Raw genomic sequence first — 16,367 nt, forward strand, 5'->3', positions numbered from 1 at the left:
CCGCGGCCGACTACGTGGGAGTCCAGCGACATAGCCATTACGCTAACTGCTGGTTCCCATCCCTTAAGTATTTCTTGAAGAGCTAGTCCAGTGATGGTGTACTTTTTCAGTTTTTGTTTATCTGGGAATGATTTTATTTCTCCTTTCAATTTGAAGGAGAGTTTTGCTGGGTAGACTGTTCTTGGTTGAAAGTGCTTTCCTTTTAGAATTTTGAATATGTCTTCCTATCCTCTCCTTGCCTGCATGGTTTCTGCTGAGAAGTCTGAGGTTAGTCTGATGGGGTACACTTTGTAAGTAACTTGATGCTTCTCTCTTGAAATTTTTAGAATATTAGCTTTATCCTTGACTTTTGACATTTTGACTTTGATGTAACTTAGAGAGGATTTTTTTTTTTTTTTTGGAGAGGTTTTTGCTATAGAACGCGTGTGCTCGCCAGACAGACAGAGAGAGACAGAGAGACAGAAAGCGAGAAATCACCCCCCAGGGGGGATGGCCACGCTACAATCCCTTCTCCTCTGTTCTCCTCTCGGGATCTTGGGCACGCACGCACACACGCCCGGCGTGAGTTTTAAGTCACTGGGTCCGGGACGTGAACCGCGGTCGACTACGTGGGAGTCTGGCAACATAGCCATTACGCTAACTGCTGGTCCCAGAGAGGATCTTCTTATGTTTAATCTATTTGGTGTTCCTTCGTATTTCCCAGATAGATGTGGAAGTCTCTAAACTTGGAAAGTTTTGATATAGTAGTTCATGAACTGGATTTGATATGACTTTACCTATCTCTTTACCTTCCAGGATATGCGTTACGCAGATATCTGGCGTCTCAGATTTTCTGTATGTTGTTTTTGTTTATTTATTGGTTGGTTTGTTTTTTAGATTTTTTTGTAGGGCATGTGGACTCACCAGAGAGACAGACAGAGAGGGAAAGGGAAAATGAGAAACCACCCACTCTGGGGGGTGGGAGGGTGGATGGCCACACCACAATCCCTTCTCCTTCATTCTCTTTTTGGGACTTTGGGTACGCATGCATGCACGTGTGTCTGGCATGTTTCTCGGGCCACTGAGTCTGGGATTCAAACTGTGAAGCTGACCAGGTGGGATCTAACACCTTAACTGCCACACCATCTGCTGGTTCTGTTGTTTTCATTTCTTGTGGTTATTTTTTTCTTTCTTTTTGGCAGCTTGGACTAAGTCAGAGTCATGTCTTCAAGCTCAGAGATTTTTAAATTTTTTCTTCTGCATGGTCTAATCTGTTGTTGATACCTTCTACAGGCTTGCACTCTCTCTCTCTCGCTCTCTCTCTCTCTCTTTCTCTCTCTCTCTCTCCTGTATTGTATCCCTCATCTCCAGAAGCTCTATTTCATTCCTTTTTAAGATGTCCATCTCTTTTTAGAATTCCTCATCCATGTCACGGAATGATTTTTCTCATCGTCTGGAATGGTTTTTCTGTCTTCTCTTGCATCTCATTGAGTTTTGTTATGATCAATATTCTGAATTCTGTTTCAGACATTGTTAAGTGAGGAGTTACTGTGCTCCTTTGAGGGAGAGATACTTCTCTCTCTCCTCTCTCTCTCGTTGTTGTTGTTGTTTTCCTATTCCTTGGGTGCCTGCATTGATTTTGAGGCATCTGCTGAAGCACTCACTTCTTCCTGATTTATGGAGTAGATTCTGTAACTCCCACGGGTGAAGTGGCTCTCAGCCCCAAATGCAGCCCTAGCAAGGTGGTCCAGCAGGAGCCAGAGGCCAACCAAGGTTTTCAGACCTTAGCAGGGCTTGCACAAATTGCCTGTAAAATCCAGAGGCAGAGCAGCCCTTGGAACCCAAACGTGGCCCTGACAATGTGGTCCAGGAAACCCAAATGTGGCCCTGACAATGTGGTCCAGGAGGGGCCAGAAGTCAGGTGAGTCTTTTGGATTTAAATAGGGCTTGCACTAACTGCCCATAAAACCTGGAGGTGGGGTGGCCCTTGGGACCTGAATACAGTCCTGGCAATGTGGTCCATGAGGGGCCCGCAACTGGGTGAGTCTTTTGGATTCAAGCAGGGCTTGTGTAGCCTGCTTGAAATTCCCAGGAGGGCCAGGGTGACTCTCGGGATCCGAATGCAGCCCTGGCAAGGTGACCCAGGAGGGGCTGGAGTCAAGCCCATCTGTGAGAGCAAACAAGTGGTCCCTGTGCGGCGTATGTGGAGAGTGTGGGTGTCTGACACCCCTCAGGATCCAAATGTGACCCTGGGAATGTGATCTAGGACGGGCAGGAGGCAAGATGTGTTGAACTGTGTTTAACTGCTCCACAGAGCCTGTATAGCCTGCCCGTGATTCCCAGGGATGGAGAGGCCCTCAGGACCCAAACACAGCCCTGGAAAAGTGGTCCAGGATGGGCCAGAGGCAAACTCATCTGTGAGGTCTAAGGAGTCTGCGACCTACAAAGTCTGGGGATAAATGGAGCCTGATCAGATTTGAGCAGATTTGTGCTAAGAGTTAGGTGGCTGAATTGTGCACTCCAGGATCAAGAGGGGGTCTGGGATGGTTCCCTGTTTTCTCCCCTCTGACCTGGAGTGGGGAATCTCTGGTGCCCTCCTCTCTGTCAGGTGCCCCTCTACTTTCCTTTGCCCATATTCACAGTTCAGGGAGGTCTGGAAAAGCTGCACTGTGGGTGGCTTCAGTTGGTTGGGTTAGGGGCAGGTAACCACTCCCTGCAACTTGAGTCTGAGGGGAGGGAGAATGTAGGCCTGCCATTCCGTCAGGGGGAAGTGTCCAGATTCCTCAGTCTCTATTAGGAGGATGGCACGCTCATGCACCATGTTCTGGTGGGAGTGGCGGCGATGCACATAGCTCTTGGTTTCTGGTGTGAGGAGAGCCAGTAGGTTTCTGTCATTGGGAGTGTTTACCCCATTCCTCCCAACCACAGGGGCTTCTTCTCCTCTGTGCTGCTCTCTCCACTTCTGCAGGGCTGTGGAGGTGCCAGATTGCCTGGTTTTGATAATAATCTAAGCTTCACCTGCCAGTCGGCTCTCAAAATGGTGCCAAGCTCTTGGGGCTTTAGGGTGGGTTGGGGTGGAAGGTTCAAAGTTTTCTCTGAAGTGGCATATCAGTGAACCTTCCTGTGATGTGTGTTAGCCCCATGCCAGTTTCGTTGCTCTTCTGAAAGTGAGGCGTACTGGGGTCCAAGGTGGGAGTACGGAATTTGGAGTTTATGAGGAGAGTTTCTCTCGCCTTTTCCCCCTTGGTGGGGAGGGGCTCAGAGCCTCAGCGAATTCAGATGATTGACTGACTCCCTCTTTACTTTTCCAAGTAGAGAGTCAGTGCCCCAGAAGCTCTCACTGTCTTCTTCTTCCTCCTCCTCACCTCGCTCCCCTGCTGGAAGTGTGGGCATTTATTTATCTATTTATTAGCCTTTCTTCCCAGTGAGATGCCATGGTGGGTGTGTCTAGTTTTCCACCTTGAGCCCTCTCAAGTAAACGACATTAATAAGTAGGTGAGGAATATAAAAACCGATCAGTATCTAAGTATTTTACTGTGATGTAAATACTTGGGGTTATTTGCGGCTGTGGTGCCTGTGTGCTGCAAATACTACACGGCGGTGTGTTGCTTCCCATATCCTCATGACTCTGCGATCAGTGAAGTTGCACTGGTTACTCAAAATCAGCCATGGTGGGAGTATTTACACCTCGAAAAGTGGTGAGTCCTACAATTTGGAGCTTGACTTACTGTGTTGTTGATTGCTCAATCTTAAGAAAATGATGGGGGACACACTAACTAAGTGGAAATTGATCGTAAAAGTGTGCCGTGTCTGTTGCCGTTACATTGTGAAAAGCCTAGGAATTTGAAAAAGTGCTTTCTGGTACTCCAAAATGATTATCTGGCTCAGCAAGGAGGTCATTCATGTTACTGCTGAACGTGGGGAGAGCCCTCACTTTTGCCTGTCTCATTAACATAAATGAGAATATGAACCAACCTTCATGTCAGAGTCACCAGTGTTTATCACCTGTAACTATAGATTGGTTACAGATGCAAGAGTCTGACAACTAGCACTAAAGCAATCTGTGAGAAGCTACTGGGTGTATGGGATTTACAATACAGGATGTTTTATACTTTATTACCACGTGCTGCACATTGTTTATGTGAGTCAAAATTATAATAAACTCATGTTTGTAAGTACATGCATATGCATACCTTCCAAGTCCCCCTTCCCAACTCAGAGAGCCAGATGTCTCACACACACCCCACTGCTGAGAGGGCATGGTCAGGCACCAAGAGGAGTTGTTACCAAGCCTAGGCTTGCAAGGGCTAGGATAGGGGTTTGTGCTACTGCATCCTGGTGAGAGCTAGAGCCATTGGGAAATTTGGCCACTTCCAGAGCTATAGGGGGGCTGGGAGGGTGCAAACGAACAAATATCCTTGGCTTTCTGCCCTCCCACCCTGTGATGTTCAGCCAGTGTCTTCCATTGGCTTAGCCCAAGAGGAGGGCAGAGCAAGGGAGCCCCTGAGTGATGCCATTCCCTGCAGGACAGCCTTCTGGGACAGAGAGCAGGGTGGAACCAGTGGCCTGGCGGAGGGAGGGAAGGGGCAGCAACCAGCACGGCAGGTAGAGGAGTGGCCTGGAAATAGCTGAGGGGAAGGAAACAAGACAAAACCCATGCCACCTCCCGGCCCTGAATTTGGAGGGCTGGGCCTGGCACGGGAGAACCATTAGTGCACACCACCAGCAGGGGAAGCGGTATCCTCCAGGCAGGGAGCACGATGGGGGGAGGGAACCCACCAAGAGCACAATGAGAGAATGCAGAATGATAACCGTTCTGACAAGGCTGGATCTCTATAGCTCCTTTGATTCTAGGAGCTGGATTGGAGCATTTGGATTTGGATCACCTTACCGAATTTTTATCCCCAAATCTGTTTACTGCCTCTGTCCTGGTAGTACCCATGAGACCCTGGTTCCTCCTTCTGTCATACCTCTCACAACAGCTAAATATAGCTTGTCAGTCAGCGAAGATTCCCCCCCCTCCCCCCCGTGATTGGTCAATTAAATGGTTGCCTTCCTGTTAAAACGTATTCACAGAAACATAGATGGGGGGAGTGAGTAGCACTCATCATTAAATTATTCTGGATTCATTTATCAGACTCTTCTGCCCTGTGGATGAGAGCAGGACTGTGAAGAACTAGGACTACTGGGACCAGCAGTTGGCATAATGGCTATGTCGCTGAACTCCCATGTAGCCGACCGCGGTTCGTGTCCCGGACCCGGTGGCTTAAAACTCACGCCGGGCGCGTGTGCGTGCGTGCCCAAGATCCCGAGAGGAGAATGGAGGAGAAGGGATTGCAGCGTGGCCATCCCCCCTGGGGGGTGGTTTCTCGCTTTCCGTCTCTCTGTCTCTCTCTGTCTGTCTGGCGAGCGCACGCACCCTATAGCAAAAACCTCTCAAAAGCAAAACAAAAAAGAACTAGGACTACTCATATCCTTATGAATATTGTTGACGGCTGGGAGAGAAGATGAAAGAAGCTGCAGTAAGGATTTCAGGGGCGGTGGTAGGAGTAATAACTCTTAATAACTCAGTAATAACCTACGAAGTTTGGGAGACTCCTCTTCTTTGAGCTCATATGCTTCCTCTGATTTTTAAAAATGTCATTCTGGGGCAGGGTTAGAGGGTGTGGCAGAACCAAAGTGATTCCATCTAGAAGTTAATCCACCATCTTGACTGACATTTGATCCCAAGTTCCTGGCTCCTTTCCTAAGGCTGGCATGTAGCCTAAGCTGTTGCAGCAAACATACCTGTTGCCCTTATCTATGGAGCAGTGCACCCCGATCACAATTAAGGTATAGTACTGACACACCAAACTGCTCTACACTTTCCTCAGATGCATTCCTGCTACACTTTCCTCAGATCCATTCCTGCACCTATTCCCCTCTATAAGCCCCTCCTGCATGAACTATATAAGCATATGCTTTGGAGGCTAAAGGATGTGGAAACCTATTTGCCTGGTGGCCAACCAGGACCTTGGTTCTGTCATAAGTTCCTTTAATAAACTCCTTTATTTTCTTTTTTAAAGTTTTGTTACAGGGTGTGTGTGTGTGTGTGCTTGCTGGAGAGAGACGAGAGAAAGTGAGACATCCCCATCCCCCACCCTCTATGCCCCATGGATGGTGACACCACAATCCCTTCTCCTTCAATCTCCTCTCAGGATTTTGGGCACACACATGCGCCCGGTGTGTTTTTCAAGCCTCCAGCTGGGAACTGAAACCCTGCAGTCAAGTTATGTGGGATTTAGCGGCCTTAACCTCTGTGCCACCTGCTGGACCCTTTAATAAACTTTTTAAAAATTAATTAATTTTTTATAAACATTTAATCAGTATTTATCCTTACAGTGTACAACATTGCTTTTTCCAGCACAAATATGGTGCATATCAGTCAAGACAAAAATATTACCATATACATTATCATCTACAAATAACTTTTCATTTTTGTGTCAATTAAACCAACCAGCTGGACTCATCTACCTCATTCTCTGCTCTCTCTGCTCCTTTGAAATATGCAGGTCTTTTCGCTTGCATGGCCTCACCTGGAAACAGAAGGGCTGTGGGGGGAAGAGGCAGTGTTTGGGAGGGGCCGTGGGGCGGGGGGGAAGAGACAGTAGCCCTTAATGCCTGGCCTCAGGGTTTGGGAGATACTGTCAAGGCCTTCCTGGGAGTGGAAGGCTGGGCTGCCATTCACCTCTTGGTGGTGTCTCCACAGGCACTTGGGAGTTTTTGGAGCCCACCCTCAAGGAAATCGAGTTTCTGGGTTGGCCAAGGGAGCTGGCTTCCTGGGGGACAGAAGCTCCTTCACTGGGTTTTAGAAATGCTTGTTATTCTTGGGGTCTGAAAACTTGGAGACTGGCAGAGACATTTTGGTCTGGTCCAATTTGTCCCAGCTTGCCACCTTCACCCGGGCCACTTACAGATGGGGCAACTTGGACCCACAGAAGGACCACAAGGACATGGGTGAATTTCTTTCCCTCTGTGCACACACTGCCCCATGTCCTACCTAAGCCATGGTGGCCAAGTGCCCCTTCAGGCTAAGTCAGGTTGGCGTTCTCCTGATCCCATTCCCCCTGCCATACACTGCTGGATCTTACTACTGTCCTGCATCTAGATTCCGTCCACTCCCCACTCCCACCTCCGGTCCTCAGCTTGCAACCAAACCTCTGCCGCCCAGGTTGGCACAGGCGCCCTGGGAGCCCGGAGTGCGCTGCACGCTGAGGGGTGGAGCCTCCTATAGCCCAGTCTCTCCCTGGCCAATGGGGTCTGTAGGTCTCGCTGCGGGACTAGCTTGGCGGGAACCAACCGGCCGGGGCGGGGAGGGGGGCTGTTTGCACAAGCGCAGCGGGCATCCCGAACTGCATTGTGGGAGAAGAGGCTGGGCTTCCTGTGGGAGCCTCATCCCCTCAGGCGGCACCCAGGGTGTGCGGTCGTGTGTTTGGGGCAGGCTCTGAGGGCGACGGCGGAGCAGCCATGCAGGCCCCACAGGACGACGCAGGGGCAGGCGGCACGGGAGACCGCGCAGAAGCCCAGGGTGGCAGCAGAAACCCTGGTGACTCTGGTAGCGCAGGGTCATCTGAAGGCAAGGGTAGCCTCAGCGGCCCAGGTCACCTAAGTGACCCCAGAGGTCTTGAGGGCCGGAGTGGTTGTGACGGGCAGGGTGCCCATGGTGGCCCTGAAAGTCAAAGTGGCCCAGCCAGGGAAGGAGCAGTGGGTGAAGTAGCTGTCGCTACTCCCCAGTGCGAGCAGGCAGCACATGCCCCAGGATCCAGAGGAGATGCAGGGCCTATGGCTAGAGGATCTAGAAGTCGACTGCTGGAGTTGTATCCTTTCCAAGGATTCCCCCAGGGCAGGGACATTGCAGGGGAGAGGGTAGGATGAGCCCAACATGGTTTATGTGGGCTGGGTGGTTGGAGGTTGGAGGTTGGCAGCAGCCTGGGAAATGCAGAGAGGGGTGTGCAGGGACAACCAGGGACAGCGGCAGTGGACATCCTCACAGGAGAGGGAGTTGGCTAAGTGTGAGTGGGCTGGAGGGTGGGGAAGAGGGCCTGAAGGGATGGGGAGACAGCTCAGGATGATCTGAACTGAGGGTAAGGAGGTTTCCCAGGCCGGGGATGAAGACTGGCCTCTGAGGTGTAAGGAGGCCAGCCGCCCAAGCAAACTCAGTAGCAGATTATGCCTTAACCATGTCTCCCCGCCTCCCAGCACCCTCATTGTGCCTTTCCAATCCCCTCTGGAGGCAGACATGGCCCACAGGTCTCTAGCACCAGATACCCAGCGCCAACCAGGGGTGGTTCAGAAGGAGTTCACAGTGAACGGCAGCACCCTGACTATGTTAGTTATAGAAGAATCTGCAGTGGGGGGAGGTGGCATGGGCTTGGAACCAACTGCTGTTTTATGGACACTGTAATGGAGACACTGACGGGTTAGGTATAAGCAAGAAGCCTGATGCCCTGGACCTACAGGAGCATTCTCACCTTTAACCTGGTTTTTCCTTTTCCCTCACTTTTAGTAGATGGACTGCTGAAGACCCTGTTCTCTTCCGAATTTCCATCAACTCCTTCCTCGACCGACTTTCCCTAGTGGTACGGAACATTCAGCGCCTTGGGCTCCCAGCTTCACTAAAACAAGGAAGGGGAAAGGGGCCTGAGTCCTGACCTTGTTTCCCCTACTAAGCAGGGATAGGGAATTAACATTCAGAGTAATTGCCACTTAATTTCAAAGTCTAATTTTTATTTTTTTATTTTTTATTTTTTTTGCCTGTACTGGCCCTTGCTATCTCTTGGCCTACTTGTTTTGTTTCCCTGTTGCTGCAGGGGTGAATGCTTAAATGTTTGTTACTGCAGAAAATAAAACTGAACTGCTATTCTGTGTCTGAGTTTCTTTTCAGCTACCGCACCTCCAGATTTTCTTCCTTTCATCCTCAGGCTGGAGGGGAGGTTCTGGATTCAGATAATCTAGTAGTGCAATTTAGGAAATGGAAGACAGGGAAAATTAAGTCTTGTCATTCACTGAATACCGCACATAGGCACAAAGATCACATGTTCACACTTCAACGCTGAGGATAACTCTTTTTTTCTTTTTTTCCCCTAGTTTTTTGCCATGGAGCATGCACACTCACTGGAGAGAGACAGAGAAGGGGAAAGGGAGAAATCACCCCCTACCCTGGGGGGGGGGGGAATGGCCACACCTCAATCCTTTCTCCTCCATCCCCTTGGGATTTGGGGCACACACATACATGCACCTGGTATGATTTTCAAGCCATCGGGGCCAGAACTAAAAGGGCAGTTGGTGCGGCCAGCAGGTGGCATAAGTGGCATAAGGCTTTGGACTCTCACGTGGCCAACTGCGGTTTGAGTGCCGGACACGGCAGCTTGAAACTCACACCGGGCACATGGGCATACATGCCCAAAATCCCAAGAGGAGAAGGGCCATCCCCCTGGCCATCCCCCCTGATGGGTGATTTCTCACTTTCTGTCTCTCTGTCCCTCCAGTGAGAGCATTCACTCTATAGCAAAAATCTCTCAAAACAACAACAAAAACAAAACAAACAAAAAAAAACCATGCAGTTGGCAATGTGGGAGTCCAGTGTCTTAACCACCATGCTACCTGCTGGCCCCTAATTTTTTTTTTCCTTTTTCTTTTCCATTGAACACAAACGTTTGGCTAGTTTTTCCTTAGCACAGTACTGGGTTGGCCTCATCAAACAAAGAATGGGCATAGTCTGAACAAATTGTTTCTAGTTTGAGAATGAGAGAGAAACATCATATTTAATACCATGATAGAAAATCATGCTGTAAGGACCAACAGTTGGTGTAATGGCTGTGTCACTGGACTCTCATGTCGTCGACCACGGTTCGAGTCCCAGACCGGTGACTTAAACTCACGCCGGGCACATGTGCGTGTGTGCCCAAGATCCCAAGAGGAGAATGAAGGAGAAGGGATTGTGGCATGGCCATCCCCCCGGGGGGTGATTTCTCGCTTTCTGTCTCTCTGTCTCTCTCTGCTTTCTGGCAAGTGCACACGCCCTATAGCAAAAATCTCTCCACAAACAAAATAAAGAAAGAAGGAAAACCATGCTATACATAAAAGTGTAAGTGAAGTTGTTTAGAGTGATGCAATATTCTTTTTCCTTTTTTTTTTTTTTTTTTTTTTTTTTAGGGGGTTTTGTGATGGGCACTCACCAGAGAGACAGAAAGCAATAAATTACCCCCAGGGGGGGATGGCCACACCACAGTCCCTTCTCCATTCTCCTCTTGGGCTCTTGGGCACGCGTGCACACTCCCCCAGCATGAGTTCAAGCCACCGGGGCTGGGACTCGAACCGCGGTTGACTTCATGGGAGTTCAGCAACATAGCCATTACGCTAACTGCTGGTCCCTTGGAGGGGTGCAATATTCTTTGGGTTTCAAAATAAGTGTGGGGGAGAGGGCAGCAGGTGGCGTCGTGGTTGAGGCGATGGACTCCCACATGCCTGACCATAGTTTGTGTCCTGGACCTGATGTCTTGCTTTCTGAATTTCTCTCTCTCTCTCTCTCTCTCTCTCTCTCTCTCTCTTGTGAGTGCACATACCCTGTAGCAAAATTTAAAAGTGATAATGGTAAATAAAATTAAATAACTCTTTTTAAAAAAACTGGGAAGGCTCTAAAGCGAACCCTACTTTGTAACTCTGCCTAGAGAGCGTGCCGTTGTCGTCTCACTGGTGTTGGCATTCAGACACCCCAGGAAGCCTTAATGGAGAAGCAAAGATGCCCTCATCATTTCAGAGGTAGTTGTCTTCATAAATGAACAATTAAAAAATGTGCTAGAGGGTGCATGGGCTCACCAGAAAAAGCACTCCCCCACACATACACCCCCAGGAGATGAGTGTACCACAATCTCTCCTCCATTTCTTGTTTCGGGATTTTGGGCACGCATGCATGCACACACACACACACACCCCACATGTTTTTCAAGCTGCTGGGTCTAGGACTCTAATCTTGTAGTTGGCCATGTGAGACTCAGCTGCCTTTATCACCATGCCACTGACTGGCTGGTAAACAAACATTTTATGCAATTATCTGTAGTTCCCATCCCTACCCCCACCAACACACACACACATACACACACACACACACACACACACACTCTCATAGGTACCCCACTCAATCCTGCCATTACTCTTCTCCCTGAGAAAGGTGTGAGATAATGACATGGCAAACCTAGAACCAGAGAGAAACACAAGGGGCCAGCCAGTGGCATGGTTGTTAAGGCAGCAGGATCTCACATGGCCGACTGTGGTTCAAGTCCTGGACCCAGGAGGCTTGAAAAAGACATTGGGTGTGTGTGCATGAGTGCCCAAAACCCCGAGAGGAGAATGAGGGAGAAGGGATTGTGGCATGATCATCCCCCTGGGGGGTGGGGGAGGGTGGTTTCTCACTTTCCCTCTGTCTCTCTCTGGCAAGTGTATGTGCCCTATAGCAAAGCAAAAAAAAAAAAAAAAAAAAAAAAAAAAAAAAAAAAAAAAAAAAAGAGAGAGAGAGAGAGAGAGGACAGAGTGAAGCACAAAGCAGCTCAGGCTTGTTCTATACAGTCTCAGGAACTTTTGAACAATTTACTGCAGAGAACATGGAACAGGGATATATTAAACAAAGAGTCTCCTCTTTTCCGGCTGGAACCATGGAGGGCAGTCAAGAGAAGAAAAAGAAGGTTCCTGCTGTGGTGGAAGCCACCAAGAAAAAGGTTCCTTCGGTGCCAGAAACCCTTAAGAAAAAGCGAAGGACTTTTGCAGAGCTGAAGATCAAGCGCCTGAGAAAGAAGTTTGCTCAAAAGATGCTTCGAAAGGCAAGGAGGAAGCTTATCTATGAAAAAGCTAAGCAATAATCATAAGGCATAGAGACAGACGTACAGAACTGAGATTCGCATGGCCAGGATGGCAAGAAAAACTGGCAACTTCTATGTACCTGCAGAACCCAAATTGGCATTTGTCATCAGCATCAGAGGGATCAATGGAGTGAGCCCAAAGGTTCGAAAGGTGTTGCAGCTTCTTCGCCTTCGCCAGATCTTCAATGGCACCTTTGTTAAACTCGACAAGGCCTCAATTAACATGCTGAGAATTGTGGAACCATAGATTGCATGGGGGTACCCAAACCTGAAGTCAGTAAATGAACTGATCTACAAACGTGGTTATGGCAAAGTCAGTAGGAAGAGAATTGCTTTGACAGATAACTCTGATTGCGCGATCTCTTGGTAAATTTGGCATAATCTGCATGGAGGATCTGATTCATGAAATCTATACTGTTGGAAAACGCTTCAAAGAAGCAAATAACTTCCTGTGGCCCTTCGAATTATCCTCTCCACGAGGTGGAGTGAAGAAAAAGACCACTCATTTTGTAGAAGGTAAACAGGGAACAGGGAAGACCAGATCAACAGACTTATTAGAGAACTAAGGTATCCACCATGATTGTTTTTGTAATCTGGTCAGTAAATAAACAGTAGCTGTTTTCAGACTTCAATAAAAAATAAAAATGAAGATAAATTAAAAAAAAACAAACCAGAGTGAAATTTAGTTATTAGTAAATATTGCACGTCCCCTAAGTGCCTTAGGGGACTCAAACAATCAACATTTTGAATATATTTTAAGTCATCTTGAGAAGCTGCTGCTACCCATCAGTAAGTGCATCCTGTGTGTGAAGAGCCTGACCTGCATGTGCAGCTGCTGAAGGGACAATGTACACATTCATCCAGTTGACAAACTCATGGCAAAAATCTGTAACTTTCCTTCCTTCCTTCCTTCCTTCCTTCCTTCCTTCCTTCCTTCCTTCCTTTCATAGCTATCTATCTACCTCTGTATAGCTATCATCTCTATTATAAATCAAATATAAGTTCACTGGCTATCATGGAACAATATGTATACAAATATTAGAATTGAAGATCAAAGTCTAATGTTTGCTGACAGACTGCTTTACTGATGATTTAGATTATATGGCTGACATGTTTCACCATTAGGACGAACTCAATCTGGAGCTCCAAGGTTTCCACAAAATGTACTCCAAATACATATACAATATGCACTAAATCCAATATTTTACCCCTTGCAAATATTAGACTCACTGAGAACAAAACATTTTCAAATAACAGCGTATACACACACACACACACACACATATATATATATATAAACTTGAACCCCAGTCGGCCATGTGTGAATCCAGTGCCTTTAACCACCATGCCACCTGCCAGTCCTCAAAAAACATCTTTAAAATAGAGGCCAGCAGATGGCATTGTAGATACGTCTCTCAACTCCCACGTGGCCAAGCACGATTCGAGTCCCAGACCCAGTGGCTTGAAACTCATGCCCGATGCATGTGTGTGCATGCCCAAGATCCCAGGAGGAGAATGGAGAAGGGATTGGGTCATGGCCGTCCCCCCTGGAGGGTGATACCCAGTGGCTTGAAACTCATGCCCGATGCATGTGTGTGCATGCCCAAGAGCCCAGGAGGAGAATGGAGAAGGGATTGGGTCATGGCCGTCCCCCCTGGAGGGTGATTTCTCACTCTCCTTTCCCTCTCATTGTCTCTGCTTCTCTCTCTTTCTCTCTCCCTCTCTCTCTCTCTGCAGCGAGTGCACACGACCTATGTCAAAAACAATCCCCCCCCCAAAAAAATAATAATTTGATGGGTGGGGGCCAGCAGGTGGCATGGTGGTTAAGGCACCAGACTCCCACAGGGCCAACCGTGGTTTGAGTTCCAGACATGGTGGCTTCCTTTCTCACTTACTATCCCCCCCATCTGTCTCTCTGTCTCTCTCTGGTGAATTTAGGTGCCCTGTAGCAAATTTTTAAAAATAATAATAGCACTATTCAATAAATAGTTATTTTTAAAATATTTGATGGGACATCAGTTTTGTTTGGTTTTTGTTTCTTTGAGGATTTTTTTGTTTGGTTTCCCTTTTGTGCTAGAGTGTGTGTGCACTTGCCAAAGAGAGACAGAGAGAGGGGCAAAGTAGAAAACACTCCTCAAGGGGAATGGTCATGTCACAATTCACAATGGCTCACCAGATTGTAACACATGAATTTAAGGGACATATACAGTCCATAACACACAGCCTTTAAAAGCTCTTCATCCTTTCCCATAAGCTTGGGTTACTAATGTCTAATGTGTTAGACAGTCCTTTTTCATATTTCTGAGACATAGAGTATTAGAAATTCAGCAACATGGTCCTACAGTGGAAGCACAGATAGAGACATAGAATTTGATAGAAATAGAAATATCCAAGACTATAACAATGAAATTGATGACTCTTAGTTATTCCCAATTAAAATATTGTCAATCGATGGACAGATGCTTTATAAATTATTTTACGATGTGTGATCATTCCTTCAAATAAAATATTACCGCCCTCCATCCCACCTCTCTGCGCACATATACTCAAAAAAAGGGAGGGGGGCAAATGGAAATGGAGAAATAGAGGTCGGCGACCTTCATGGCATGATATGTGGAACCCTAAGTGCTCTTCGAGTAGAATTCAAAGAGCACAGGTCTTAACCAACATCACTAGGGTTGCCCTGTGGTTTTCTCATTGCACACTCAGTAAATCAAAATTGTACCAATCACAAATACTGTAACTACTTATCTATCCATATTTTGTTAGAAGATGCTTCCTCATCATTGCAAAGGCTCATAATTTCTCATGGTCGTCATTCAGCCTTTTCACACATTTCTGCCACACCTCTTCTCTGATTTTCTTTTAGGTTACTTTAATAACGTCATTAAAAGATTTGTGATACCACCCTTCCTTATTAATTTTCAATCTCCACAGCAATTGAAAACTCTTGTGACGTATGTAGCTGCTTCCTATAAATCAGAGCTTATTTAATCATTGTTTTCAACTGACATAGAATAACTATCATATTTATGGGGTACAGTGTAATTTTTTGATACTTGAACAAGATGCGTATTGATCAAATCAGGGTAATCACCATATCCATCACCTCAAACATTCATCATCATTCATTTTTTGTTGAGAGCATTCAAAATCCTCTCTTTCAACTATTTGAAAATATACCACAAATTATTAACTGCAGTCACCCTACTGTGCGGCAGGACACTAGAACTTGTTCTCCCTATCTAACTGTAGTTTTTGTATCCATTAACCAACATCTCTTTATCCCCCCTCCTCCTTCCCTTTCCAGCCTCTAGTAACCATTGTTCTACTGTCTACTACCATGAGGTCAATGTTTTTAGCTTCTACATATGAACAAGCACATGCTCTATTTCTCTCACTGGACAGGTACCCAAAGGAAAGGAAATCAGTATGCACAGAGGTACTTGCATTCCCACATTTATCATAGCACAATTCACAATAACCCAGATATAGGATCAACCCAGGTTGTCCATCAACAGATGAATGGGTGAAGAGAACGTGGTACAGACAGATACTCAATGGAATACCACAGTGCTTGGTCATGGAATCCTGTCATTCGAGGCAACATGGACAAGACGGGAGGGGGGGCATTATGTTAGGTGAAATAAATCAGAACTTGCTCTTAATCGGCATATCTGTGGTAAAATGAGTAATTTTTATCACAAGTATACTGAGACAGAAGAAGATTCCTCATGGCTCCTGTGAACTAGGTATTTCTGGGTACAAGAGAAATGAAGATTTTCTACTGATAATTCAGCCTCCAGCAAACAAGCTAGCGTGGCAGGAGAGGTGAGTCTTCAGAAGAAGATTCCTCATGGCTCCTGCAAACTAGATTGAACTTCAAGAATTAGAAAGAAACGCATCATCTATCAGATGACAAGAAATCACCACAGGACCACAAGAACTATGGGAAAGCAAGAAAATACCTCTCCTCCAAGGGAAAAGAATAATTCCTCTTCCTCCACAAGCAGTTCAATGGAAATCATGGAAATGTCTGTTAAAGAATTTACAACATTCATAATGGCGAAGCTAACAGAGATGGAAGAGAAGAGAGACAATGAACTGCAGAAGAGGCAGGAGAAAGGAGATGACGAGTTCCAGGAGGTGAGGAAATTCTTGCAAGATCTGAAAGAGGAATTACACACTTTACAAAAGACTCAAACGGAACTGTTAGAGATGAAGTCTATAATACAGGAAGTCAAAATCTCCCTTGAAAGTATTAAAAAGCAGACCAGATCATTCAGAATATAGAATCTCAGATGTAGAAGAGAAAATGGCTGGCCTAGAAAAATCCACCACGAAGACTGAGAAAATGGCCCCAATATTTGAGAATAACATACGAGAAATACTAGATACCATCAAACGTCCAAACATCCGGATAACTGGCATTCCAGAAGGTGAAGAGACCCATAAGGGCATTGATAATCTATTCCATGAAATCCTGCAAGAAAA

The 16,367-nt window shown here is 46.8% G+C and overlaps 1 protein-coding gene across 1 annotated transcript; it reads left to right on the top strand.

Moving 5' to 3' along the window:
• The first annotated feature begins 7,485 nt into the window (after positions 1-7,485).
• On the top strand, positions 7,486-8,687 carry LOC102468214 (EKC/KEOPS complex subunit LAGE3-like). The gene is made up of 3 exons (XM_006171075.1): positions 7,486-7,835; positions 8,218-8,346; positions 8,525-8,687. Exons 1-3 carry the CDS (start codon positions 7,486-7,488, stop codon positions 8,667-8,669), a joined length of 624 nt encoding a protein of 207 aa, XP_006171137.1. The 3' UTR covers positions 8,670-8,687.
• Positions 8,688-16,367: the final 7,680 nt, after the last annotated feature.

Source organism: Tupaia chinensis, unplaced genomic scaffold (assembly GCF_000334495.1).
Source record: "Tupaia chinensis unplaced genomic scaffold, TupChi_1.0 Scaffold149248_1, whole genome shotgun sequence".
Taxonomy (NCBI): Eukaryota; Metazoa; Chordata; class Mammalia; order Scandentia; family Tupaiidae; genus Tupaia; species Tupaia belangeri.